Source organism: Chiloscyllium plagiosum, chromosome 22, assembly GCF_004010195.1.
Source record: "Chiloscyllium plagiosum isolate BGI_BamShark_2017 chromosome 22, ASM401019v2, whole genome shotgun sequence".
Taxonomy (NCBI): Eukaryota; Metazoa; Chordata; class Chondrichthyes; order Orectolobiformes; family Hemiscylliidae; genus Chiloscyllium; species Chiloscyllium plagiosum.
This window is the reverse complement of record NC_057731.1, coordinates 37,164,891-37,191,294: the sequence shown is the minus strand read 5'-3', so window position 1 is coordinate 37,191,294 and position 26,404 is coordinate 37,164,891. Positions and strand designations below refer to the sequence as shown.

The 26,404-nt window shown below is 41.1% G+C and overlaps 1 protein-coding gene across 3 annotated transcripts in view; it reads right to left on the bottom strand.

The window, feature by feature from the left end:
- Positions 1-24,456, bottom strand: part of atrnl1b (attractin-like 1b) — a 944,158-nt gene extending 919,702 nt beyond the window's left edge. For all 3 annotated transcript variants that reach the window (XR_006314946.1, XM_043712811.1, XM_043712812.1), the window contains exons 1-2: positions 24,146-24,456; positions 1,470-1,553 (exon numbers count right to left, since the gene is read on the bottom strand). Coding sequence is in view for 2 of the 3 variants with exons in the window: in XM_043712811.1 (XP_043568746.1) it covers positions 1,470-1,553; positions 24,146-24,426 (365 nt within the window). In the remaining variant the exon portion in view is untranslated. The remainder of the gene's footprint in view (positions 1-1,469; positions 1,554-24,145) is intronic.
- Positions 24,457-26,404: the final 1,948 nt, after the last annotated feature.

Genomic DNA, 26,404 nt, shown 5'->3' with positions numbered 1-26,404 from the left:
CAAAACCTAATGCTCTCAATCAACTCTGCAGCTATCTGCTCAGCCTTTAAAGGGACCCGCATTTCTAACTTTGACTTTCATCACCCTAAACTTAGCATATGCTTCTTTGCAGATCACGTTCTATTATAAAGAATTTGTGTCTCTTACACACCACTTATACTTCTGACCAAAATATACTTAACCTGAACACTGTCCATCACTTAGAGTCATAGAGATGTACAGCATGGAAACAGACCCTTCGATCCAACCCGTCCATGCCGACCAGATATCCCAACGCAATCTAGTCCCACCTGCCAGCATCCGGCCCACACCCTTCCAAACCCTTCCTATTCATATACCCATCCAAATGCCTCTAAAATGTTGCAATTGTACCAGCCTCCACCACATTCTCTGGCAGTTCATCCCATACACGTACCACCCTCTGCGTGAAAAGGTTGCCCCTTAGGTCTCTTTTATATCTTTCTCCTCTCACCCTAAACCTATGTCCTCTAGTTCTGGACTCCCCGACCCCAGGGAAAAGACTTTGTCTATTTATCCTGTCCATGCCCCTCAATTCTGTAAACCTCTAAGCTTACGCCTCAGCCTCCGATGCTCCAGGGAAAACAGCCCCAGCCTGTTCAGCCTCTCCCTATAGCTCAAATCCTCCAACCCTGGCAGCANNGATCTCTTTGTTCAGCAACACTCCCTAGGACCTTACCATTAAGTGTATAAGTCCTGCTAAGATTTGCTTTCCCAAAATGCAGCACCTCACATTTATCTGAATTAAACTCCATCTGTCACTTCTCAGCCCACTGGCCCACCTGGTCCAGGTGTAATCAGAGGTAACCCTCTTTGTTGTCCACTACACCTCCAATTTTGGTGTCATCTGCAAACTTACTAACTGTACCTCTTATGCTCGCATCCAAATCATGTTATTGTGGTATTTGATGGGGCATTTTATCAATCTATCCCTTTCAACTTGTTTCAGTGAACAAGTTTCTCTTCAAACACCACCCAATCTCTAATTTACGTTCTGTCGCTCTTGTTAGGTTATATCGTCCATTTCCAATGGAGGGAGAAGGGCATTCTTCATTCCCTTCCAACATCACAAGCTTAAGAAAAATCCAACAAACAGATGTAAATAGACGAGAAATCAGTGCACTTTACCATATCTGCTACACAATTTAAATTCTATCAATTACTTCCAGCAAGGATCCTACTGCTTTAAAAAGCCAACAGTTGAGAACTTCACTCAAACAGTACATCCTTTATACACAAAGGCAAACTATTTTAGAAAGAGACCAACAATAAATAGTAAGTTAAACAGTACACAAGTTGCTACTGTAATCATCCATGAAAAGCTTCAAACAGTATTTTAAAAAGGTAACTAAATCCATTGGATCAAAATCAAGATTAATGTCTCTCAAACATCATTGATCTTAAACTATATGATGCAATTCAAAACAATTCCAGAAACTAGATATACTTACTATCCTTCAATTAACCACGTGCATTTAGTTTTATATTTATAATTTATTGGTCCATCTGTTAAATATCCTGATGGTTCAGTTAATCTGAAAAATATAATTGTAACATCATGGTTATAATGTGTTATCTAACAATTTCCCCAACACACCCTTCGCTACATGATTTTGACTTAGACAGTTATGTTGAACAAAGAATAACTACCCATTTAATTATGGTTCATCTTTGGAGCTATTTAAATGCATTCCTCCAGCTGTATTTCACAGCTGCAGTCACATTGATAAAATACATAATTTGTAAGATGCGAGAATGTATTTTCATGTCACTGAATAGTAAGGTAAACTTACGCAGTGATTAATGAATGAAACCAACCTGGGAATAGACTTCTCCAGCATCTGCTGTTCTCATGTCATCTAAGATAAGTACAATGAACATTTGTTGACAACAAATTTCAGTAAAATTATATTGCTCAGTTTTTGTATTGCAGAATAACTCATGTTCAATGCTAACACGTGGAACAGCTACAAATTTAAAACCCACTGTCACCATCAAATATTCACACCAGAAATGGAATGAGTCAGATGCCAAGAAAATCTGACAGACTCCAAACAATGTCCCTCAACACTTGCATGTAATACTTCCACAACACCATTGAAACATTTCATTTTTAAAGTCCCCGTGTCCTTGTGAAATTCTTCCAGATAAGTAGGTTTTGCACCAATTTTCCACTGAACTCTTTTATATTTGGAACTGTCCACCCAAAGCAAATGTACACCTTTTCAAATCTTTATTTTTGAGAAATATTCTTCGGCCACGAGCTCAGACGCACATGCAGGCTTCCTCCTGATCCCTCTGACCCACACAACCCAATCCTTCAGATAACCCAAGACCACCCTCCTCAATGACTTTATGCAAATGGCAGAATGAAGTACCCTAGGAACAATGGACTAACTGAATGGAGTGCCATGTTGGTAATTTGGTGCCTGGGAGTGCAGTATTTTGTTTTCTCTCTAATGCTGCAATTTGAAAAAGTGTTGTTTTTTTCACCTTCAAGTGGGAGACTGTAACTTCTTGTTACTTTACCTAACTAGAAACTAGGTTTGCAAAGTGATCAATTAAGTAAGTACGATTGCAGTGGTGTGGCAGAATAGGTACAATGTCATAACAACATGTGAAAGCTCGATTTGCTGCCCCCAACAGTTGCAATAACTGTTAAGTGAACTATGGCTGACATTCACTGAAGACCAGCCCCAGTGATGCACATATATTTTAATAACAAATTTTAAATGCCTTTGGGAAGGGTTTACATCAAGGTCACGCTTTCCCATACTTGTGCACTTCATAAAGGAAGATAATACAAGGAATTGAAATTGTCACAAAGTTACGTTCACCAAGCAAATAGGATAGTTCCTCTGTACACTGCCAGAATAACATCAGCTAATAGAAAATAGAATATTACTGCACAGTACAGAGCCTTTGACCCTCGATATTGCGCTGATTTGTGGAACGAATCTGAAGCTCATCTATCCTACACTATATCATTTAATCCATATGTTTATCCAATGACCATTTAAATACCCTTAAAGTTGACAAGTCGACTATTGTTGCAGGCAGGGCATGCCTCTACTACATTCCATGCCCCTACTACTCTCTGAATAAAGAAACAACCTCTGACATGTGTCTTATCACCCTTCAATTTAAAGCAATGCCCTCTCATGCTAACCATCACCATCTGAGGAAAAAGGCTCTCAATGTCCACCCTATCTAACCCTCTGATTATCTTAAATGTCTCAATTAAGTCACCTCTCAACCTTCTTCTCTCTCATGAAAACAGCCTCAGGTCCCTCAACCTTTCCTCATAAGACCATCCCTCCATATCAGGCAACATCCTCGTAAATCTCCTCTAAACCCTTTCCGAAGCTTCTGCATCCTTTCTATAATGCAGTGACTAGAACAGTACAGAATACTCCAAATGTGGCTGTACCAGAGTTTTGTACCGCTGCAGTATGACCACATGGCACCAAAACGCAAACCCTCTACAAATAAAAGCTAGCACACGGCATGTCTTCTTAACAACTCTATCAGGAGAAAGTGAGGTCTGCAGATGCTGGAGATCAAAGTTGAAACTTTATTGCTGGAACAGCACAGCAGGTCAGGCAGCATCCAGGGAACAGGAGATTCGACGTTTCGGGCACAGGCCCTTCTTCAGGAATGAGCAGAGAGTGTTCAGCAGGAGAAGATAAAAGGTAGGGAGGAGGGACTTGGAGGAGGGGCGTTGAGGTAAAGGAACGAGAGGCGGAGAAAACTTTGAGCAAGAGCCTGCTTGCTTGCTTTCTGTAACTGAACCTAGAACATAGCATTAGAGCTGGCAGCATCTGTGAAGAGAAACGTTTTGGGTCGACTGAGCCTCAGAACCCACAGATGCTACCATACCAGCAGAGTCTCTCCAACAATTTCTGTTTTTGTTTCTGATTTACAGCAGCCGCAGTTCTTTTGGCTTTTAACATATCATTAGGACTTGACAGAAATGTGGATGTAACAGCCCACAAGCTGCATCTTCTAACAGCCACACTGTAGGTATTTAGAACAATGAAAGGATCTTACACACATTACTGAAGCTAAGCTCCCAGCATCATAAGCCTTCACAAGCCATCAGCATTGAATAGTTCTTTGCGGAGATTAAACAAATGACTTATTTGTCTGACAGATGTTGTGCTTTGAAAAATATTTGCATGCTTCAGCAAAGCACTCAGATTTTATTGGCCAACCAGTCACCCAGCTTTTCTGCTCCTTCCCTCTTTGTCAGCTGGAACTCAGTCAGTCACATTTGCTTGTAAAGTCAGGCTCATTTGGGAATTAAAACACAACAGCGAATGCTGGAGATTGGAAACAAAACAGAAATTTCTGCAGAGACTCTGCTGATATGGTAGCATCTGTGAGAAGAAAGGACAGGAGTGGGAATTTGTGCTTGGAGTCCGAGGAGATAGGAGAGGTGCTAAATGAATATTTTTCATTAGTATTTACACTGGAAAGAGACAATGTTGTTGAGGAGAACACTGAGGTACAGGCTATTAGATGAGATGGGACTGAGGTTCGTAAGGAGGAGGTGTTAGCAATTCTGGAAAGTGTGAAAATAGATAAGTCCCCTGGGCCGGATGTGATTTATCCTCAGATTCTCTGGGAAGCCAGGAAGGAGATTGCAGAACATTTGGCTTTGATCTTTATGTCGTCATTGTCGACAGAAATTGTGCCAGAAGACTGGAAGATAGCAAATGTTGTCCCCTTGTTCAAGAAGGGGAGTAGAGACAACTTTGGTAATTATAGAGCAGTGAGCCTTACTTCAGTTGTGGGTAAAGTGCTGGAAAGAATTATAAGATATAGGATTTATTATTAACTAGAAAGGAACAATTTGATTAGGGATAGTCAACACAGTTTTGTGAAGGGCAGGTCGTGCCTCGCAAAGCTTATTGAGATGGTTGAGAAGATGAATGAGGGTATAGTGGTTGATGTGGTGTACATGGATTTCAGTAAAGCGTTTGATAAGGTTCCCCATGGTAAGCTGTTGCAGTAAATATGGAGGTATGGGATTGAGGGTGATTTAGTGGTATGAATCAGAAATTGGTTAGCTGAAAGAAGACAGAGAGTGGTGGTGGCAAATGTTCATCCTGGTGTTCAGTTATTAGTGGTATACCATAAGGATCTGTTTAGGGGCCACTGCTGTTTGTCATTTTTATACATGACCTGGATGATGGCGTAGAAGGATGGGTTAGTAAATTTACAAATGACTCTAAGGTCGGTCGAGCTGTGGACAGTGCTGAAGGATATTGCTGCTTACAGAGGGACATAGATAAGCTGCAGAGTTGGGCTGAAAGGTGGCAAATGGAGTTTAATGCAGAAAAGTGTGAGGTGATTCATTTTGGAAGAAGTAACAGTAATACAGAGTACTGGGGTAATGGTAAGGTTCTTGCAGTGTGGATGAGCAGAAAGATCTCCGTGTCCATGTACATAGATCCCTGAAAGTTGCCACCCAGGTTAATAGGATTGTTAAGAAGGCATATGAACCATGGGGTTATGTTGCAGCTGTAGGAAACTATGGTGTGGCCGCACTTGGAGTATTGCGTACAGTTCTGGTTACCACATTATAGGAAGGATGTGTAAGTTTTGGAAAAGATGCAGAGGAGATTTATGAGGATATTGTCTGGTATGGAAGGAAGGTCTTCTGAGGAAAGACTGAGTGACCTGAGGCTGTTTTCGTTAGAAGGAAGAGGTTGAGAGGTGACTTAATAGAGATGTGAAAGATGATCAGAGGATTAGATAGTGTTAGCAGAGAGAGACGTTTTCCTCGGATAGTGATGGCTAGCATGAGAGGACATAGCTTTAAATTGAGCGGTGATAGATATAGGACAGATGTCAGAGGGGTAGTTTCTTTACTCAGAGAGTAGTAATGGCGTGAAACTCCCTGCCTGCAACTGTAGTAGACTCACCGACTTTAATGTCTTTTTAAATGGCCATTGGATAAACATATGGATGATAATGCAACAATGCAGGTTAGTTCAGCTTCAGGCTGGTTTCACAGGTCAGCACAACATTGAGGGTCAGAGAGCCTGGACTGTGCTGTAATGTTCTGTGTTCTTTGAAAGCAAGATAATATTTCGAGTCTGGCGATTCTTCATCAGAACTGTTAACAGCTCAGGAAAGGTGGTAATATATTGAAGTGACGTTTGTGGGAAGGGGTTGGTCTTGCACAAGGTGACTTACTTGCCGATTTACTTCCTCCAACCTCAGTATCCAAGGCCTCAGGCACACCTTCCAGGTGAAGCAGCAGCTTACCTGCACTTCTCTCAACTCATTTATTTCATTCACTGCTCAGAATGTGGTCTCCTGTATATCGGGGGAGATGAAACACAGATTTGATGACCGCTTTGCTGAACACCTACACTCTGTCTGTAAAACATGACCCAGAGTTTCCCACTGCCTCCACTTCAACACACCACTGTGTTCCTACACCAACATTTCTGTCCCAGATCTGTTGCAGTGTTCCTTAACGCAAGTTCAAAGAACAACACTTCATTTTCCACTTGGGGATTCTGTTTCCTCTCTGCTCATTCCTGAAGAAGGGCCTGTGCCCGAAACGTCGAATCTCCTGTTCCCTGGATGCTGCCTGACCTGCTGTGCTGTTCCAGCAATAAAGTTTCAACTAACAACTCTATCAACCTAGGTGACAACTTTCAGGGATGTACATAGACACTGAGATCCCTCTGCTCATCTACACTACCAAGAATCTTACCATTAGCCTAGTACTCTGCACTCCTGTTACTTCTTCCAAAGTGAATCACCTCATACCTTTCCGCATTAAACTTCATTTGCTACCTCTCAGCCCAACTGTGCAGTTTATCTATGTCCCTCTGTAACATGCAACATCCTTCACCACTATCCACAATTCCACCAACCTTAGTGTCATCCGCAAATTTACTAACTTATCCTTCTATGCCCTCATCCAGGTCATTGATAAAAATGACAAACAGCAGTGGCCCCAAAACAGATCCTTGTGATACACCACTAGTAACTGACCCCCAGGATGAACATTTCCCATCAACCACCACCCTGTCTTCTTTTGGCTAGTCAATTTCTGATCCATACCACTAAATCACCCTCAATCCCATGCCTCCATGTTTTGTGCAATAGCCTTGTGTGGGGAAAGTTACTGAAATGCCTTACTGAAATCCATACACACCTCATCAACCGCTTTACTCTCATCCCTCTGATTGGTCACCTTATCAAGGAATTCAATAAGGTTTATGAGGTATGACCTACTCTTTATAAAACCATGTTGACTATCTCTAATCAACTTATTCTTTTCTAGATGATTATAACTGCTGTCTCTTATAACCTTTTCCAAAAAACTTTACCCACAACCAAAGGCTCACTTGTCTATAATTACCAAGGTTGTCTCTATTCCCCTTATTGAACAAGGGGACAACAGTTGCTATCCTTCAGTCTTCTGGCACTATTCCTGTTGACATTGACAACAAAGATCAAAGCCAAAGGCTCTGCAATCTGCTCCCTAGCTTCCCAGAGAATCCTGGGATAAATCCCAACCAGCCCAGGGGACTTATCTATTTTTACACTTTCCAGAATTGCTAACACCTCCTCCTTGTGAACCTCAATGTAGTAGCCTGTATCTCAGTATTCTTCTCGACATCATCAGTATTCACACTGGAAAAAGACAAAAAAAATTCATTTAGTGCTTCTCCTATCGCCTCAGACTCCACGCACAACTTCCCATTACTGTCCTTGATTGGCCCGAATCTTGCTCTAGTCATTCTTTTATTCCTGATGTACTGATAGAAAGCTTTAGGATCAAGGAAAACCTTATCTGCCAACGACTTCTCATGTCCCCTCCTAGCTCTTTTTAGCTCTCTTTAAGGTTTTTCCTGGCTAACCTATAACTCTCAAGCACCCTAACTGGGCCTTCATGTCTCATCCTAATATAAGCCTTCTTCTTCCTCTTGAAGAGAGATTCAACTTCTTTAGTAAAGCACGGCTCCCTCGCTGATAGGTACATACTTATCAAGGACACGCACTAGAATAAGCTCCACATTTCAATTGTGCCCATCCCATGCACTTTCCTTCCCCATCCTATGCATCCTAATTGCATCATAACTGCCTTTCGTCCAGCTATAACCCTTGCCCTGCAATATATATCTATCCCTTTCCATCGCTAAAGTAAACATAACTGGTGATAGTGACCACAATTCAAAGTGTTCACCAACCTCCAAATCTAACAAGTGGCCGGGTTCATTACCCAGTACCAAATTCAATGTGGCCTCGTCCCTGTTGGCTTATCTGCACACTGTATTCGACAGACAGGCCACCTACTTGCGGAACGTTTCAGAGAACACCTCTGGGACACCCGGACCAACCAACCCAACCACCCCATGGCTCAACATTTCAACTCCCCCTCCCACTTCACCAAGGACATGCAGATCCTTGGACTCCTCCATCGCCAGACCACAGCAACACGACTGCCCGAAACGTCGATTCTCCTGCTCCTTGGATGCTGCCTGACCTGCTGCTCTTTTCCAGCAATACATTATCAGCTCTGTCAGGAAATCCTTCTGCACACATTGAACAAAAACTGATGCATCTAAAGTACTCAAACTATGGTATTTCCAGTCAAAACTTGGAAAGTTAAAAAGACCCCATAACAACTACCCTGTTACTCTCGCTCCCTTCCAGAATCATCTTTGCTATCCTTTCCTCTACATCTCTAGAACTATTTGGAGGCCTATAGAAAACTCCCAACAGTTTGCTTGTTTCTAACCTCAGCCCATAATACCTCAGTAGATGAGTCCTCAAATGTCCTTTCTGCCTCTGTAATACTATCCTTGACTAACAATGCCACACCTCCCCCTCTTTTAGCATCTTCTCTGTCCTTACTGAAACATTTAAATCCCGGAACTTGCAGCAACCATTCCTGTCCCTGCTCTATCCAAATCTCCAAAACGGCCACAACATCAAAGTCCCAGGTGCCAACCCACGCTGCACGTTCATCATCTCATTCCGAATGCTCCTGGCATTGAAGTAGACATTTCAAACCACCTTCCTGCTTGCCAGTGCACGCTTGCGACCTTGAAACCTTATTTCTGACCTCATTCTCGACCTCTTGTACACTGGAGCTACAATTTAGGTTCCCATCACCCCGCTGAATTAGTTTAAATCTTCTTGAAGAGCATTAGCAAATCTAATCCCCCAGGATATTGGTACTCTGCTGGTTCAGATGTTGACCATCCGGTTTGTAGAGGTCCCACCTACCCCAGAATGAGCCCCAATTATCCAGGTATTCAAAACCTTCCCTCCTGCACCATCCCTGTAGCAATGTGTTCAACTCTTCTCTCCCCCTCTCCATGTTCCTTGCCTCACTAGCACATGGCATGAATAACAAACCAGAGATGACAACTCTGTTGGTTCTAGCTCTAAGCTTCCACCCTAGCTCCCTGAATTTCTGCTTTAAATCCCCATCCCTTTTCCTATCTATGTTTTTAGTGCCTATGTGGACTACTACTTGGGGCTGCTCCCCCTCAAGGATCCTGAAAACACAGGCTGAGATAACACAAACCCTGGCATCTGGGAGGCAACACACCAACCGTGTATCTCTCTAGTTCCCACAGAACCTCCTATCTGTCCCCTAACAATAGAGTCCACAATGACTAATGCTCTGCTCATCTATAGCTCCACCCTTCCCTTCTGAGCATCAGGGACAGACTCTATGCCAAAGACCTGTAACCCATGGTTTATCCCTGGTACGTTTCTCCCCGGCATCCACCCCCCCCCCCCCCAACAGCATCCAAAACAATATACTTGTTATTGAGGGGAAAGGGCACAGGGGTTCCCTGCACTGTGTGCCGGTTCCCTTTCCGTCACCTGACTGTAACTGATCTGCCATTTTCTCATATCTAACATGTGACTAACTCCCTGTAACTCCTCTCAGTAACCCCCTCCGCCTCCCGAATGATCTGAAGTTCATCCAGCTTCAGTTCTCTAAAGCGGTTTTCGAGGAACTGGAGTTGGGTGCACTTCCTGCTGATTTCATCTGCAGGAACACTAATGGTAACCCTTGCCTCCCACATTCTGCAGGAGGAACATTCAACTGCCCTAACCTCCATTCCACTATTCTAAATTCCCAAAGACACTATTGAAAAATCAAAAAAGACAAAAAGAAAAGCCTTACCAATCTGGCGCACAGAACTTTTGTTTTTGGTTATAATGTATGTACAGCTCCCCATCGCAAAATAACCTTCCTATCATGAAATATCTCCCATGTTAAAAAATGCAACTTTTAGCATTCAAAGCTTGCTATGAGACTTATGATTGGATTCCCTACAGTGTGGAAACAGGCCCTTCACCCACACAAGTCTACACCAACCCTCTAAAGAGTAACGCACCCAGATCCATTTCCCTCTGACCAGTGCACCTAACGCTACGGGCAATTTAAAATGGCCAATTCATCTGGCCTGCACATCATTGGATTGTGGGAGGAAACCGGAGCACCCAGAGGAAACCCACGTAGACATGGAGAGAATGTGCAAACTCCACACAGATAGTTCACCCAAGGCTGGAATCGAACCTGGGTCCCTGGCACTGTAAGGCAGCAGTGCTAACCACCATGCCGCCCTAAGCAACATTTAAAATATAGCTTCAAAGACAGGTTATTTGGGGGTGGGGCAAAAGACAGAAGGCAAATAACATCAGCCTCTTCAGAAAACCTACCTGAACAGAGGACCACTGCAAAAGAATTAATTTCTTCTTCTTGCCCATGATAACTTTCATTTGCTATTTCCTTTTGTGATTGAGAATTCCTCTCACCATAATGAATCCACTATGATAAATCATTTTAAAAAGGTAATTTAACACTGATGAGATCAACAAAATGAAGACCTTGGATATCATTGTTCTTTTCAAGTAACCTCTCTTTTTCCCTTTGGTGAGAACGTGTATACGGAATAAGCGGGCAGGGAAAGAGTTAAGTTTTGAGTTTTGTGAAACAAGACGCTCAGCTGAGCATGACTCAGATCAGATAAGAACTTACAGTTAACAATGGGATGCTGGAGGCAAGGGCAATGGGCTAACAAGGTGGAAAAGCATTCATTACGTAGAGCCATTTAACAAGATGATGTAACATTCACTATGTGGGGTCAGTTTAACAAGATGAAAAGTATTCATTATGTGGTGAAGTCAGTTATTCATTGTGGAACAGCAGATGGCTTAATGTTTACTACTGACAATTGCTAATTGTAACAGTCATCCAATAAATATGTATGTTGCCTTATCTGTATGCTCCTCTCTGTAAAATTACTATATAGCTCTTTGAGAAACTGTTGCTCCAGAGAAGACCGTGAACTCATGTCTCTGTGCACATGGGCGATCTTTTTTTTCTCTCTCTCTCTCTCGGGCCCGGAAGAAAGATAAAAATAGAGGTAAAACCATACTGTATCTGAGCGTTTTGCATCAACTGATGGGGGAAATAAAACGGGATGACAGCCTGACCTGCTGTGCTTTTTCCACACTCTCGACTCTAATCTCCAGCATCTGCAGCCCTCATGTTTGCCTCCATTGGATTTGGCCTGTTTTTCGTACATAGATCAGTATTGCTGCTGTACTGCAGTAGCTTATTTACAGACACAGCGAGTTCTGGAGAACAAGTGTTCATTAATATTGCCTGAATGCTGTCAGGTCCCATATCCTTAAGTATTCAATAACTTCAGTTATTTCTCGGTATCAGCCAGGCAAGTGGAGAATATTACATCACACTCCTGATTTGTTTTATAGATGGCAGACAGGTTTTTGGCGAGTAAGGGAGAGAGTTACTTGCTGCAGAATTCCTAGTTTCTGATCTGCTCAGGTAGCCATAGTATTTATATCACTAATCCAGTTCAGTTTCTTAACAGAGGTAATACCCAGGATATCAAGTGTGAGAAATTCAACAATGGCAATGCTTCGGAATGTCAAGCAGCATATGGATAGATCCAGGTGTGATGGGATGCTGGGAACCTAAGGAGGAGGCAAAAATGGATGATCCACTTGACACTTCGGCTGAAGATTAATGCCTTGTCTTCGGCACTGATTTGCTAGGCTCCTACCTCTTTGAGCATGGGATATTTGTGGATCTTTCACCTTCAGCAAGTTGTTCAATGGTCTACAATCATTCAGGACTGAATAGATATGATCCATTGGTTTTGGGATTGCTTAAGCCTGGATACCACATACTCCATCCACTGTCCAACATACAAGTAGCTGTGTGTTGTAGACTCACCAGAGCGATGTCTTATTCTTTTGTCTTGTGCTGTCCCTGGAAAGCCTTCCTGCATTGAACCAGGGCTTATCTTTCATGTTGACGGTAGTGATAGAATGGTGAATATGCCTGGCCATGAAGTTACAGATTGTGGGTGAATTCTGTTGTTGCTGATGGTCCACAATATCCATGGATGCCCAGGTCTGCATGGCTAAATCTGTTCTAAGTCCATTCCATTTACCATGGTGGAGGACACCTTCAATGTGACATCTCCAAAAAAGAAGTTGCGCAGTGGGTCACTCCAAACAATACTGTCCTGGACAGATACATCTGTGACAAGTTGATTGGCATGGACAAGACTAAATAGAATTTGTTCCATGTTAGTTCCCTCATCATTAACTGCTAGACTAGTTCTAGGACCAGTTTGGTCAGTAAGAGTAATGTAAAGCCACTCTTTGTGGTGGACATTGAAGGCCACGACACTCACTACGTTTTGCATCTTTTCCACCATTAGTGCTTCATTCAAGCATTGTACAACATGGAGGAGTATTGATATAGTACAAGTGACAATTAGCAGGAAATTTCTTGTCCACGTTTAATCCAATGTCATGAGGTTTCACTGGGTTTCGAGTCAACGTTGAGGACTCAAGACAATTCCTTCTCAACTGTATACTACTGTGCTGCCACTTCTAGTGGTTATAACCTGACCCATTAGCAGTGATGATGATCTCTGGGACATAGATAATGTCGGGCTGTTGCTTGGGAATCTGAGCCCTCCCATTTTAGCACAAGCCCACTTAGATGTCCATAAGTAGTTAACATGGTTATGTCTACCATTTGCTGTTTCTGATGCATAGTGGATGTCAGGTGAACCATCTGGTTTCACTCATTCATTAGAATTCGTAGCAGATGTAAATAAGTGGTTGCAATGCCATTTCAAAGGGTAGTTAACAGTCAACCACCTTGTTGTAAGTCTGGAGTCACATGTCTGTCAGACCAGGTAAGGATGTCAGTTTTTCCTCCCTAATTAAGTGAAATTAGGGTCACAAAATGGATTTTTACAACAGCAGTGGTCATTAGTTTTTAATTCTACATTTTATTCAGTTCAAACGTTCACCATCTGTCATGTCCCCAAAAACATTATCCTGGGATTCTGTATTGCTAGTGACATTAACACTACACCATTACCTCCCCCTATTCGAAGACAAGGAAGCCAAAGCAAGACCTCGCTAATGAAATAGGCCATGAAGTTAGAACAGCCACTACTGATTGAAATATTGTTCATGAATCATGTTAAATATAAGCAACATGCAGTAACGCCTATTAATGGAATGTAGAACCAAGGCACTGGGAGAACAGAAATATTAAAATCAATTTCATTTTTTTTTGGCTCACAGAATCTCTGAATAATCAGATTTTTAAGACAAATGTTGGATATTCTTTCATCATGTTTTGTAGAACGTTTGTTGTTGCTCAGTATCTTTAAATGTTGTGCAGTAACGAGTGCCCTGGATATTATCACTACACAAATTTATCATATTTTATTCACAATTGAAATAGAAACTACAATAAAATTCATATTATCCATCAGGCACTGGGATTGGGTGGTGCCAGTGAATCATATGTTGCAGCTTGACTCATTGTAGCTTGTGATACTGGTAGAACTGAAATGAAAGCACATCCTGATGTATACTGACACCTGCAGACAGAGTCTCTCCAATATTGTCTCTTCTGACTGCAAACGGATAGAAAAATACTTCAACCTTCAGACAGTTGTTTTAGAATCACTTCAGACTGACAACCTTGTTTCTTCAAATAAGAAAGGCTTTACATGATTAGGTGTGGTGTACTTTTTTGCAAGGAGTATGAACATTAACAACAGGAACAGACTTTGTTTATTTCTTCAGATTTATTTCAAAATCTGTATTAAGCCAAGGAAGACAAGCTGGTTCATCATTTCTTTCAATCTACCCCAGCAAGAAACAAAAATGACTTTGCTGAAAAGGGGCACCTAATGTCACATGAAGGCCTTTCAGGTTTGTAAACTGTTATTGACTATTAACACAGTAAAAGTCAATGATACATACTTCCAAGATGTAATATTTTCTTCCAAATGTATCCAGTTTTAAAAAAAGAATAAATTTTACTGCTACCTATTTTTCTAATCAACCTGTTCAGAGAGGTTATTATACACCTCCAAAGCAATGGGGACTTGAACCTGGGCCTCCCAGTCCAGGGGTAAGGACACTATCTCTGTTCCATACGATGGCCACTAAAGTTAGATTTTACGGCTAAGCTGTTTTCTGTCCAGCTGCCCAACATTGATAAACAGAACAAAATGTATTTACTGTGAAATTCGACTTCCAAAGCATTTCTGAATCTGTCCAATTTCTTCTCTTTTTCTTTAGTAATATCCAATACAAATTGTTGATCATGTGTTAATAACCACAATAGTTTTAGCCAGCTTTGTGTCTGACCATTTTATCAACAAGTGCACGAAAGATTGTCATGTACATACGATTGTAATGTTTTTAAAAAATTAACCTGTTCCAATGTGTTATAACATACCTGTGGAGCAAATGGGACTTCAACCCAGGCCTCCTGATCATGAGAATAAGAGTACAACCACTTCACCACATGCATATGATTCATCTTTAGTTAGCAGTTACTTTTACTGTAGATATTTTCTAATCAACCTGTTCAGAGGTGTTATCACATTATTACAACTTCCAGACCGGTGGGGACTTGAACCCAGATCTCCTGTTCAAAGGGTGGGACACTACCACTGCACCACAAGACCCCCTCATGCATATGATTATTTTACAATCAACCTGTTCAAAGACATTATGACATACCGCTGGAGCAGGTGAGACTTGAACTCAGGCCATTCGGCTCAGAGACAGATACTACCACTGCACCACAGATTATATAATATACTTCATTTTTTTCTTGGGCTACTAACCAGCACCAGTAATCGCTCATGTAGTCAATTTAATATCTCCAAGCAAAACCCATTATGGGCAATGCAAACCATCTAAAGTCAGGGGGAAGTAGGGACATATGCATATGATAGATGAGTAAGAGAATTGAAATCAGATCTAACAGTATAAATTACTATTTTAATTTATGATCTGGAATGCAACTGCCATACCTAGATTTCTAATCAACCAGAATAACGAACATAATGCACAGCACAAAGCTACCATATTTCTTGAGATTGCCAAGCATGTTTTCACTTATGATAAGCAAAAGCACAACTCATAACATCACACCACAGACAGTTATCCATATTAGATAACACTGTATTAACCATTTGCTATTTTCATTAGATACCAATTACAAATTATGCAACTCCAAACCCATCAAATATGTGAACTGTTTCAGGCATTTCAACTGGATAACACACTGTTTCAGCTGTTTATAAAGTTCAACTCAAAACAATTCCTTCTTCTGTGGCACTTGGCTTTAAATTAAGAAAGCAACAAGTCAAGACAATAACAGACTGAATAGAAGCTGTTCCACTCAAATATCAAACCCCATCCCAATAACCTCTAATCCTACCATGGCTTTGAGAATTCTTATGGCCTTTTACACATTTGAGAGTTTGCATCATATACACCAGATAATGGTCAGTCATGATAACCAAAATGTCACAACCTCACAAATGGATAAGGTCACCACTTCATTATCCAGAAAGCCACGATCTAACTCATATTACCTTATAATGGGGGGGCAACGTTTCTTGTTATATATAATGAACTATATATATTATATCGTTCACATTATATATTAATGATCTGGATGAAGGGACTGGGGGCATTCTAGCGAAGTTTGCCGATGATACGAAGTTAGGTGGACAGGCAGGTAGTACTGAGGAAGTGGGGAGGCTGCAGAAGGATCTAGACAGTTTGGGAGAGTGGTCCAGGAAATAGCTGATGGAATTCAATGTGAGCAAATGCGAGGCCTTGCACTTTGGAAAAAAGAATAAAAGTATGGACTACTTTCTAAACGGTGAGAAAATTCGTAAAGCCAAAGTACAGAGGGATCTGGGAGTGCTTGTTGAAGATTCTCTAAAGGTAAACATGCAGGTTGAATCCGTGATTAAGAAAGCGAATGCAATGTTGTCAATTATCTCAAGAGGGTTGGAATATAAAAGCACCGTTGTGCTACTGAGACTTTATAAAGCTCTGGTTAGGCCCCATTTGGAGTAACTGTGTCCAGTTTTGGTCCCCACACCTCAGGAAGGACATACTGGCACTGGAGCATGTCCAGCAGAGATTCACACAGATGATCCCTGGAATGGTAGGTCTAACATACGAGGAACGGCTGAGGATCCTGGGATTGTATTCATTGGAGTTTAGAAGATTAATAGAAACTTACAAGATAATACATGGCTTGGAAAGAGTGGACGCTAGAAAATTGTGTCCGTTACGTGAGGAGACTAAGACCCGTAGACACAGCCTTAGAATTAGAGGGGGTAAATTCAGAACAGAAATGCGGAGACATTTCTTCAGCCAGAGAGTGGTGGGCCTGTGGAATTCATTGCCGCGGGATGCAGTGGAGACCTGGACGCTAAACGTCTTCAAGGCAGAGATTGCTAAATTCTTGATGTCACAAGGAATAAAGGGCTACCTAGAGAATGCAGGTAAGTGCAGTTGAAATGCCCATCAGCCATGATTGAATGGCGGAGTGGACTCGATGGGCCGAATGGCCTTACTTCCGCTCCTATGTCTTATGGTCTTTCTCAAATTTGCATATATTAAAGACACATGCCGCCACTGTGCAGTGGCTACAAGATTGATGTCTTCTATTAACTGGAGAGATACAGCAAACAAATCCAGAACTCCCTAGAAGATAAAGAAAAAAACTGTGCTTTTGACAGAATTATCGACCAGTGAGCCTGACATCGGTGGTGGGCAAGTTGTTGGAGGGAGTTCTGAGGAACAGGATGTACATGTATTTGGAAAGGCAAGGACTGATTAGGGATAGTCAACATGGCTTTGCATGTGGGAAATCATGTCTCGCAAACTTGATTGTTACTTCTTCAAAAAACTCAAAGAGGATTGATGAGCACAGAGCAGTAAATGTGATTTATATGCACTTCAGTAAAGCGTTCGACAAGGTTCCCCATGGAAGGCTGGTTAGCAAGGTTAGATTGCATGGAATACAGGGAGAACTAGCCATTTGGATACAGAACTGGCTCAATGGTAGAAGGTGGAAGTAGGATCGTAGGACACAATTTATATCAAAAGATCAGTGTCATACACTGATGTGATATATTGAACCAACAACAATCTAGGTTTATTCAATATATCGCATCAGTGGATGACACTATGACCTTTTGCTGTGTCCTATGATCCTACTTCACCAGCTACCTGACAAAGGAGCTGAGCTCCGAAAGCTTGTACTTTCAAATAAATCTGTTGGACTATAACCTGGTGTCATGTGATTTTTAACTTGTCCACCCCAGTCCAACATCGGCACCTTCACACCAAAGTCATGGGCTCTGAAGCCCATGTGTCAATATTGAGGGATCCTAGAGCAAATCCCTCCTCATTGTTCAACATTGTACTGCCACCTCTATTGGGTCGATCTTACTGTGGGACAGGATATACCCCAGGGATGGGTGCTGTTATATAGGACAGCGTGTGCAAAATACAAGTCCAAGGCGATACAGGAATAAATGATTTGGATGCAACTGTAAAAGGGCACGATCAAGAAATTTGCAGACAACAGAAAAATTAGCCACGTGATTGATAACAAGGAGAATCATTGTAGCTGCAAGAGATCAATGGACTAGTTGGGTGGGCAGAAAAACTGGAAAATGGAATTCAACTGGAGAAAAACATGCGAGGTAATGCATTTAAGGATGTCAAAAAAGGCAAAGAAGAGAAGATTGAGGAGTGGAAACTAAGTGTGAACTTTGGAGTGAATACCCACAAATCTTTGAAGGTTGCAGGAGAGGTCAATAAGGTGATTAAGAAATTCTGTTCTTTATTAACTAAAATATATAATGCAAGCAGAGAAATAATTTTGCAGTTCCGATACAATTAGTTAGGCCACAACTTCAGTACAGCCTGCAGTTTTGGTCACTTCATTACAGAATACGTTGCAATTATACTACCAAGGGTACAGTGCAGATTTTTGAAGATGTTATCATCAGGTGTAGGAAAATTAGCTATGGAAAAATTATCACATGAGCTCCTTGAAACAGAGGAGGCTGAGGAGAAATGTAATTAAGATGGTCAAGGGGTCTCTGATTTATGCATGTGATCCCTTAGAGGGGTATAATTTTGAGAGATCCAACAGTGAACATTACAAATTGCTGCTTTATTACATCCCGCATTATATTCTGACTTGCGTACAAATCAACTTACAAACAGAATGCAGTACAAAATCCATTCACAACCTGGGACTGTTTGTACACAATTGAGTGGTGCCTCAATACTGTGGATGGGAAGGGCCTATTTTCCTGAGCAGCAAGGTCAGCGACTTGGGGAATAGACGTAAAGTGATCAGCAGAGAAATGAGAAAGGAAGGAAGAAAAATGTTTGAACCCAAAAGGCTGTAGGGGTCTGGATCACTGCCTGAAAAAGGTTAAATGCAAAAACCTTTAATTCATTTCAAAAGATGTCTGGATATGCACCTTAAGTAGTGTAACCACAGGGCTAAGACTGAAGGCTGAAAAGTGGGACTTGACATGGTTTGTTCCATTCTTTAGCTGCTGTAGGCATTATGAGTCAACTGAACATTTTCTGTGCAGTAAAATTTGGGTTAAGTATGAAATCAAGACCACATTTCCTGTGATAATATTGAATATAGCTACATTTTCTTTCAGCATTCAAGCACAAATTGGCAATAGCATGATCCTTAGTTAACTGTGGATATCAAGAAAGATCAATCAATGACATGTTAAAACTAGTAAGCCAAAACAATGCAAAGGGACTCTCCTTACTTTAATCCTGGGACATACTCTAAGTTTAAATATCTGAGCAAGTCGAATTTGTTTCACTGACTTAATAGAGAAGGCTCATCATTTGAAATCAACACTATCCAAAAAATACTGGCGTGTGAAGCAAAGAAATCAATCAAGACCTAAAACAGATTATCTGGGCATTACCTCAAACCATTTCTTGCAAGATAAATTGGCTACCATGTTTTCTCTACTCAAGTAGCAAATACACATCAGAACACTTCATTTACTGTAAAGATCTTGACGATAACCGGAAGATATATAAAGCTTTCGTAAATTTGATATTTACTCCTTAACAACTCAGAGACAATTGCCCTCTCAAAGTAGAAATAATCTCTCACCACCTCCTCCCACCAAGCATGGCAATGTTTATGCAGAGATAAAATCATTTTAATAAGCTTGACTTACTATACTATATGGCTGCAAATACTATCAAACCATACAAACTGAAAAATGTGGGTCAGTTCCCTCTTTTAATCCAAGCTCAAGATTGTACCATTTAAAAATAGCTACACTGAAATTAGAATATGAGCGAGTATAAGTCTAATATAGGTGTAAAGCAAATTTAATTGCCCACCCCCCTTTATTAAAAAGCATTCCTTGCACCAACAGAAATTGCTATTTTTAATCTCCACAATTGTATCATATTCAGTTTGATGCAATTTCTCAGTAACAAACCAGAATGGTCAGAAATAAAATTAAGCGCTCCCATTTACTGGTATTACTGTAGTTGCATCATCTAATTAGACTTTTGAATCCTCCAAAAAAAAATTAGGAATAATTTATACACAATATAATGTGAATGACTGGTAAGGGCAATCGCAATTCCGAAGGGTCCATAAGACACAGGAACAGAAAATAGGCCATTCAGCCCATCTAGTCTGCTCCACTATTCATTCATGGTTGATAGGTTCTTAATTTGTAAAGGGAATCAAGGGTCATGGGGAGAAGGTGGGAGAGTGGGGTTGAGAAACCTATCTCAGTCATAAACATACTCAATGACCTGGTCTCCACAGCCTTCTGTGGCAATGAATTCCATAGATTCATCATTCTCTGACTGAAGAAGTTCCTCCTTATCTCCATTCTAAAATGCATTCCCTTTACTCTAAGGCTGTGCCCTCAAGTCCTAATCTCTCTGACCAGTATCTACTCTATTCAGACCATTAAGTATTCTGTATACCCCTCATCCTGCTAAACTTCATTCCGAATAGACCCAGAGTCTCAAACCTTCCTCATATGTTCAGCTTTTCATTTCTGGGATCATTCTCGTGAACCTCTAAACACACTCCAGGCCAGTACATTATTCCTGAGACATGGGCCCCAAACTGCACACAATACTCCAAATGTGGTCTGACGAGAGCTTTATGGAGTCTCAGAAGTACATCCCTGCTTTTATACTCAAGTCCGCTCAAATTAAATGCTATCATTGCATTTGTCTTCCTAACTCCTCTCAAGGTAAACTTGCAAGTTGAGTCAGAATCCTAGAGTAGAACTCCCAAGTCCCTGTGCACTTCACACTTCTGAATTTTTGGCCTTTTAGAAAATAGCCCATGGCTCTATTCTTCCTAACAAAGTGCATGACCTCACATTTTCCCATATTGGGCAAAGAAGTGGCAGATGAAGTACACTCTTCTAACCTGTTCAAACCCTTCTGCAGCCTCCCCACTTCCTCAATGCTACCTGTCCCTATACTTATCTTTGTATCATCTGCAAACTTAGCCAGAATGCCCTCAGTTCCTTCATCATGATCGTCATGTATAAAAAGTGAAAAGTTGTGGTCCCAACACTAAGCCTTGCGGAACACTACTTGTCACCAAGTGTGATCCTGAGGAGGACCCTTTCATCCCCACTCTTGGCTATCCATGCTAGCACCTTGCCTCGAACACCATGGACCCTTACCTTACTCAGCAGTGGCACCTTGTCAAAGGCCTTCTGGAAGTCCAGGTGGATCATATCCATTGGCTCTCCTTGGTCTAACCTGCTCATTACTTCCTCAAAGAATTTCAGCAGCTTTGTCAGGCATGACCACCCCTTGATGAAACCGTGCTGACTTTGCACTATTTTACCATACATTTCCAAGTATTCAGAAATCTCATCCTTCACAATGGATTCCAGGATCTTACTCATGACCAAGATGAGGCTAATCAGTCTGTAACTTTCCGTCTTTTGCCTTAATCCCTTTTTAAACAGGGGTCACATTAGTCATTTTCCAGTCCTCTGGGACCGCCCCCGATTCTAACAATTACTGAAAGATCACCACTAATGCCTCCACTATCTCCCTTAGAATTGACAGTGTGTTGCTGGAAAAGCACGGCAGGTCAGGCAGCATTTGAGGAGCAGGAAAATCGACATTTCTGGGCAGAGCCGGACTAATTTTGGTGTCATTTCAGGCCAGGCTCCGGCCCAAATGCCAATTTTCCTGCTCCTTGGATGCTGCCTGACCAGCTGTGCTTTTCCAGCAACACACTCCCAACTCAGATCTCTCGAATCTGCAGACCTCACTATCTCCTATCTCCCTTAGAACTCTGGGGTATAGTCTATCTGGTCCAGGTGATTTATCCATCTTCATGCCATTCATCCATCTTCATGCAAATGATCAAGACAATTTCATATATTATCAATTCATAATTTCATTCCATTCTCATTCATTTAACCATTGCCAAGGACATACGTACACTTCTGCAGGAAATTGGTGGTCAGCATGATTTATATTTGAAATTACTGTAGGCTTTAATTTGTTTTTGTCTACAGACTAGTACCACCTTACACTTAAGCTTATTGGGTCTTGCAGTTTTCACTGACTTATTTGAACCTTTCTATGCCAGAGCTTGGCTGATAGGCACATCAAGATTTTATAGTCCTCTGCATTTGATACTATCTGATGAATTACTGGAAATCAGTGATTGTGGCATCAAGATATTTTGCTCGTCTCTGAACAACTGTGGATTTTCTGCCATAACACTAGATTGTTATGTGGCTACAATAACTAGCTGTCTCCCTGAAATCTCTGCTAAACTCTAGATTTGATTTGACACACTTAACTACACTATATACTGTGTTGCACTTTGACAATTTGTAACCACTGTCAATTTGAAGAACCATTCTAACATATGCTTCTCAAGATCAATCCAGTGGATGGTCCTTATTCTGACGCTACATTTGTTCTGGACACTTTTCTTTCTCCATTCTCAAACCAGTTTTTTTATTCTAAATTTAAACAAAATTGCTTCTCGGCAGTTATTTGACATGTTGTCAAATGAAAAAAAACTTCATTCACAATAGTTTTGCTGAAGGATCCAATTCTTTTGGCCATCTCCAGCCATGCAAAGTCTGTCGTGTGGGTATTTCTTGTATATAACTTAAAATATAAGGCAAGAAAAATGGGCATTTCTAGGGCAAAATATTGAGGCTAGTTATTTATTGAGGCTAGTTATTAATTGTTGCATAGCATTTTGTAGGGGGGGGGGGGGGGAGGAAGGAGAAAAATAAAGTAAAAAAAAACTTGGTGCATCAGTATATGCGCAAGTTTGACTTATGGTTCCAAAGTATTGTTTTTTATATACCGCAATCAATGGTACATTTTTAATAAGCTCCACTGCTCACAGACTGCAAAAACATGGCTTAGTGTCAATAATTTCTAACCCTAACCCAACCTCAAGGTATGACAGAAGTACAAACATCCAAATCAAACACAACCATCTTGCTCTCATTGTTAAGCAGCCGACCATATAGTAATATTAGTGAAGGAGTGGGAGCAGATCATCTGTCTACCCAAGAGGCCACAGAAACTGCATGGCAAAAGAAGATAACTTTATTTTGGGGCAAGGGTGTGAAATAGAATCAATTACATATACATTATATAGCACCTTCAAAAATGATAGAAACCAAGCATTTCAACTATTTTAAGTACATTCATTATAATTAAGAAAGGAAAGTCAATCCAGGTCAAGCAAGTTTAATTGGATATCTACAAAAGCTATGAAAATGGTAACAAATTTGGTGGACTTCAATTCTAGCCCTTCTGTTGACTACAACACAATTTGCATACAGTAAAAAGGAGAATTCATTCAATTCTCTCAGCCTGAAAAGCCTCAGACTGTGAGCACAATAACTGTCAAGTCTAGACATAACATTAGCACCACGAAAAATATTTTTAAAAATCAATTGCCTAAGGGAAGAGAAAGCTTTGTGCCAGATTTAAAGGGGATGGGTTTTCGGTGAAATGATCACTTGTAATGTTTTAATTTGCATGCTGCCTCGACAAGAGGAACTTTATGGTACCAAGTTGAAAAATGAAACAGCGATTCTAAGAAAAGAAACTACAACAAAATTTTGCAGTTATGCAATAACAAATACAATGACAGAAAATATAAAGACAAGGTGCAGCAAGATGGTTAACATCCCAATATCGCTCGGGAGGTTTCAATTGTTATTTCAAGACTTCTTGTCAATATTTCATACAGCCAGAGGCCTGAACTCCGATGTCTGCAATCGGTTTTACACATCATTAATATGGTTAAGTAAGTTTGAAGATGAAGAATTGCAATAAAATATATCCTGTGACTGGCCTGAGAGCTGTTTACACCATGGAAATAATAGCAAAATCCTTGCTCACTGCAATGGAAATAATGCAGTGTCAAAGTTGGAATTTATGAATTGTTCAAGAATATACTTAGATGTCAATTGGTTATTCCCAGACTCCAAAATTTGTATTTTTTTCCGACATTATAACCTGGTTAACAACGAAAACGCCCACTTGAAATGCCATTATTTAAATTCCAACTGATGCTCACTTTACGATCAAACATACAATTGTGTTGAAAATGCACCTCATTATGGAAAAGAAATTCGCAGTACCTTCAAATTGATTCTAAATAAAATATAAGAGAGGATAACATGAAACCAGTTGTTCTTACTTGAATCTACCCCCGCAGTGTTGACACTGTTCGCCGACCCATCCTTGGTCACAGATGCAGCTCCCATTCACACATCTCCCGTAGATACACGGCGTCTTGTCGCAGTCTCGGCAAAACCCCACACGGGCCGACACCACCAGGTAGAGGAGAGCATAGCAGATACCGGAGCGGTAAGGATCCGGGCCGTCCCGGACTGCCACCGCCGAGGGCCCTTTACTCCAGCTCAAGCGACTCAATCCCGGACCGGTTTGCGGGTTCCCACCGCCGTTTGCAGCCGCCATTTTAACCTGGTGTATTTCAGTTACCAGAGCCCTCCCTCCCCCCAAAAGAATTCCCTCCCCTCGACTCCACTTACCCCCAGCCCCCAGTTCAAACCAGCCGGGACTCTCCTCGATAAAACAAACTGACCACCTCCGAAAGCCGAGGAACTTATAAAATAATTGTTTTAATTTTTTTCAAAGAAATTGTTAAAATTATTTTAAAACGATTTGCCCTTTTAAGCAGGAAATAAAATTCTTTTATGTTTTTATTTTAATATTTTTGAAAGATCAAAAATACGCTGAGCTCGATTAAAGATACTTCAGGTGAACCGCTGAGCTTTTAAAACGTCTGCAAAAAGTCAGCCAAGATGTGTTGAGGGTATTAAGAAGTACGGAGACAAGGGGAACTCCAAGTCTGTTCATTATGACAGAATTCTAGCTATCCATATGTGTAGTCTTTAAAAATGAAAACAGGAAGAGACCACTTCGACTGTTCTGCTTTTGTGGCTAAATAAAGCCAACATCCTTTGCAACCTCGGTCAGCTAGCCGGGGGTGCAGCTTTCAACTGCACGGCTCCGACTCCAGAACTTTCTTCCCCCTCCTTCTGCTCGAGCTGCCACAAAGCTGTTAATTAAAGGGGCAGTGCATGGAGAGCTGCGCATGTGCGATTCCCAGTAAACAATAAAGTCTTCCATACGCCTCCAAATCTCTGTTATGCTTCTCTTGAAACTAATGTTGTCAGTCAACTTGATTGACCCCTTTCATTCAAAAAGCCAGATCTTAAAACCATTTTTAATATAAGTCTGACGGTGTTTTTCTTCAGGACTTAATGGTTCCACTAAATTTTTCAATTATTATCAAAGATGTTCCGCAATGTGTTGTCGGGATCACTCTTCTCATTTGGCTTGAGTAAGTTTTTTTTTGTTTTATTAATTGCGTTTGCAAGATTCTCGAAGGTTTCAGCAGCAGTGGGGAACGAGCTTGCAGTGTTTGAAAGTATTGTAGGGATTGCTGGATTTCGATGGCGAGAAAGGAAAAACTTGCATTTCGTGTTTCATTACACCATGATGTCCCGAATTGTTTTACAACAAACGAAGTAAGTTTGTCTTTGTTGTCGTAACGTAGGAATGTTAATTAGGGACATTTCTACAGTATGACACCAACTGCACGGGGAAGATGTGAGGGCTGGCAACACTGGAAGTTGAATGAATGATGCCACTGTTTGTAAGAGCAACCAAATTTTTAGATTCTGGCGCATTGGGGATGAAGGTATCACAGTATGATATCACGAGGAATTGTGGGGAATGACATGTTAATTTTACAGTCATAGAGATGTATAGCACAGAAACAGACCCTTCAGTCCAACTTGTCCATGCCGACCAGATCCCAACCCTAAACAAGTCCCACTTGCCAGCACCTGACTCATATCTCTCCAAACCTTTCCTATTCACATACCCATCCAGATGCTTTTTAAATGTTGCAATTGTACTAGCCTCCACCACTTCCTCTGACAGCTCATTCCATACATGCATCACACTCTGCATGAAAAAGTTGCCCCTAAGGTCTCTTTTATATCTTTCCCTTCTCACCCAAAACCTATACCCTTTATATCTGGACTCCCCCACCCCATCCATGCCCCTCATGATTTTATAAACCTCTATATGGTAACCCCTCAGCTTCCGACGCTCTAGGGTAAACAGCCCTATCCTATTCAATCTCTCCCTATAGCTTAGTCACCTTGGCCGACATCTAGGAGAATGCATTATCCTTCAGTTCACAAACCAATACAGTTTTCATTTCAACTTACAAAGCTTTGCAGAAATACATAAAAATGGCAACAGCCAGCAGTAGGTCACAATAACTGTCATAAAGTCATAGAGATGTACGGCATGGAAACAGACCCTTTGATCCAACTCATCCATGCCAATCAGATATTCTAAATTAATCTAGTCCCATTTTCCAGCACTTATCCCATATCCCTCAAAATCCTTCCTATTC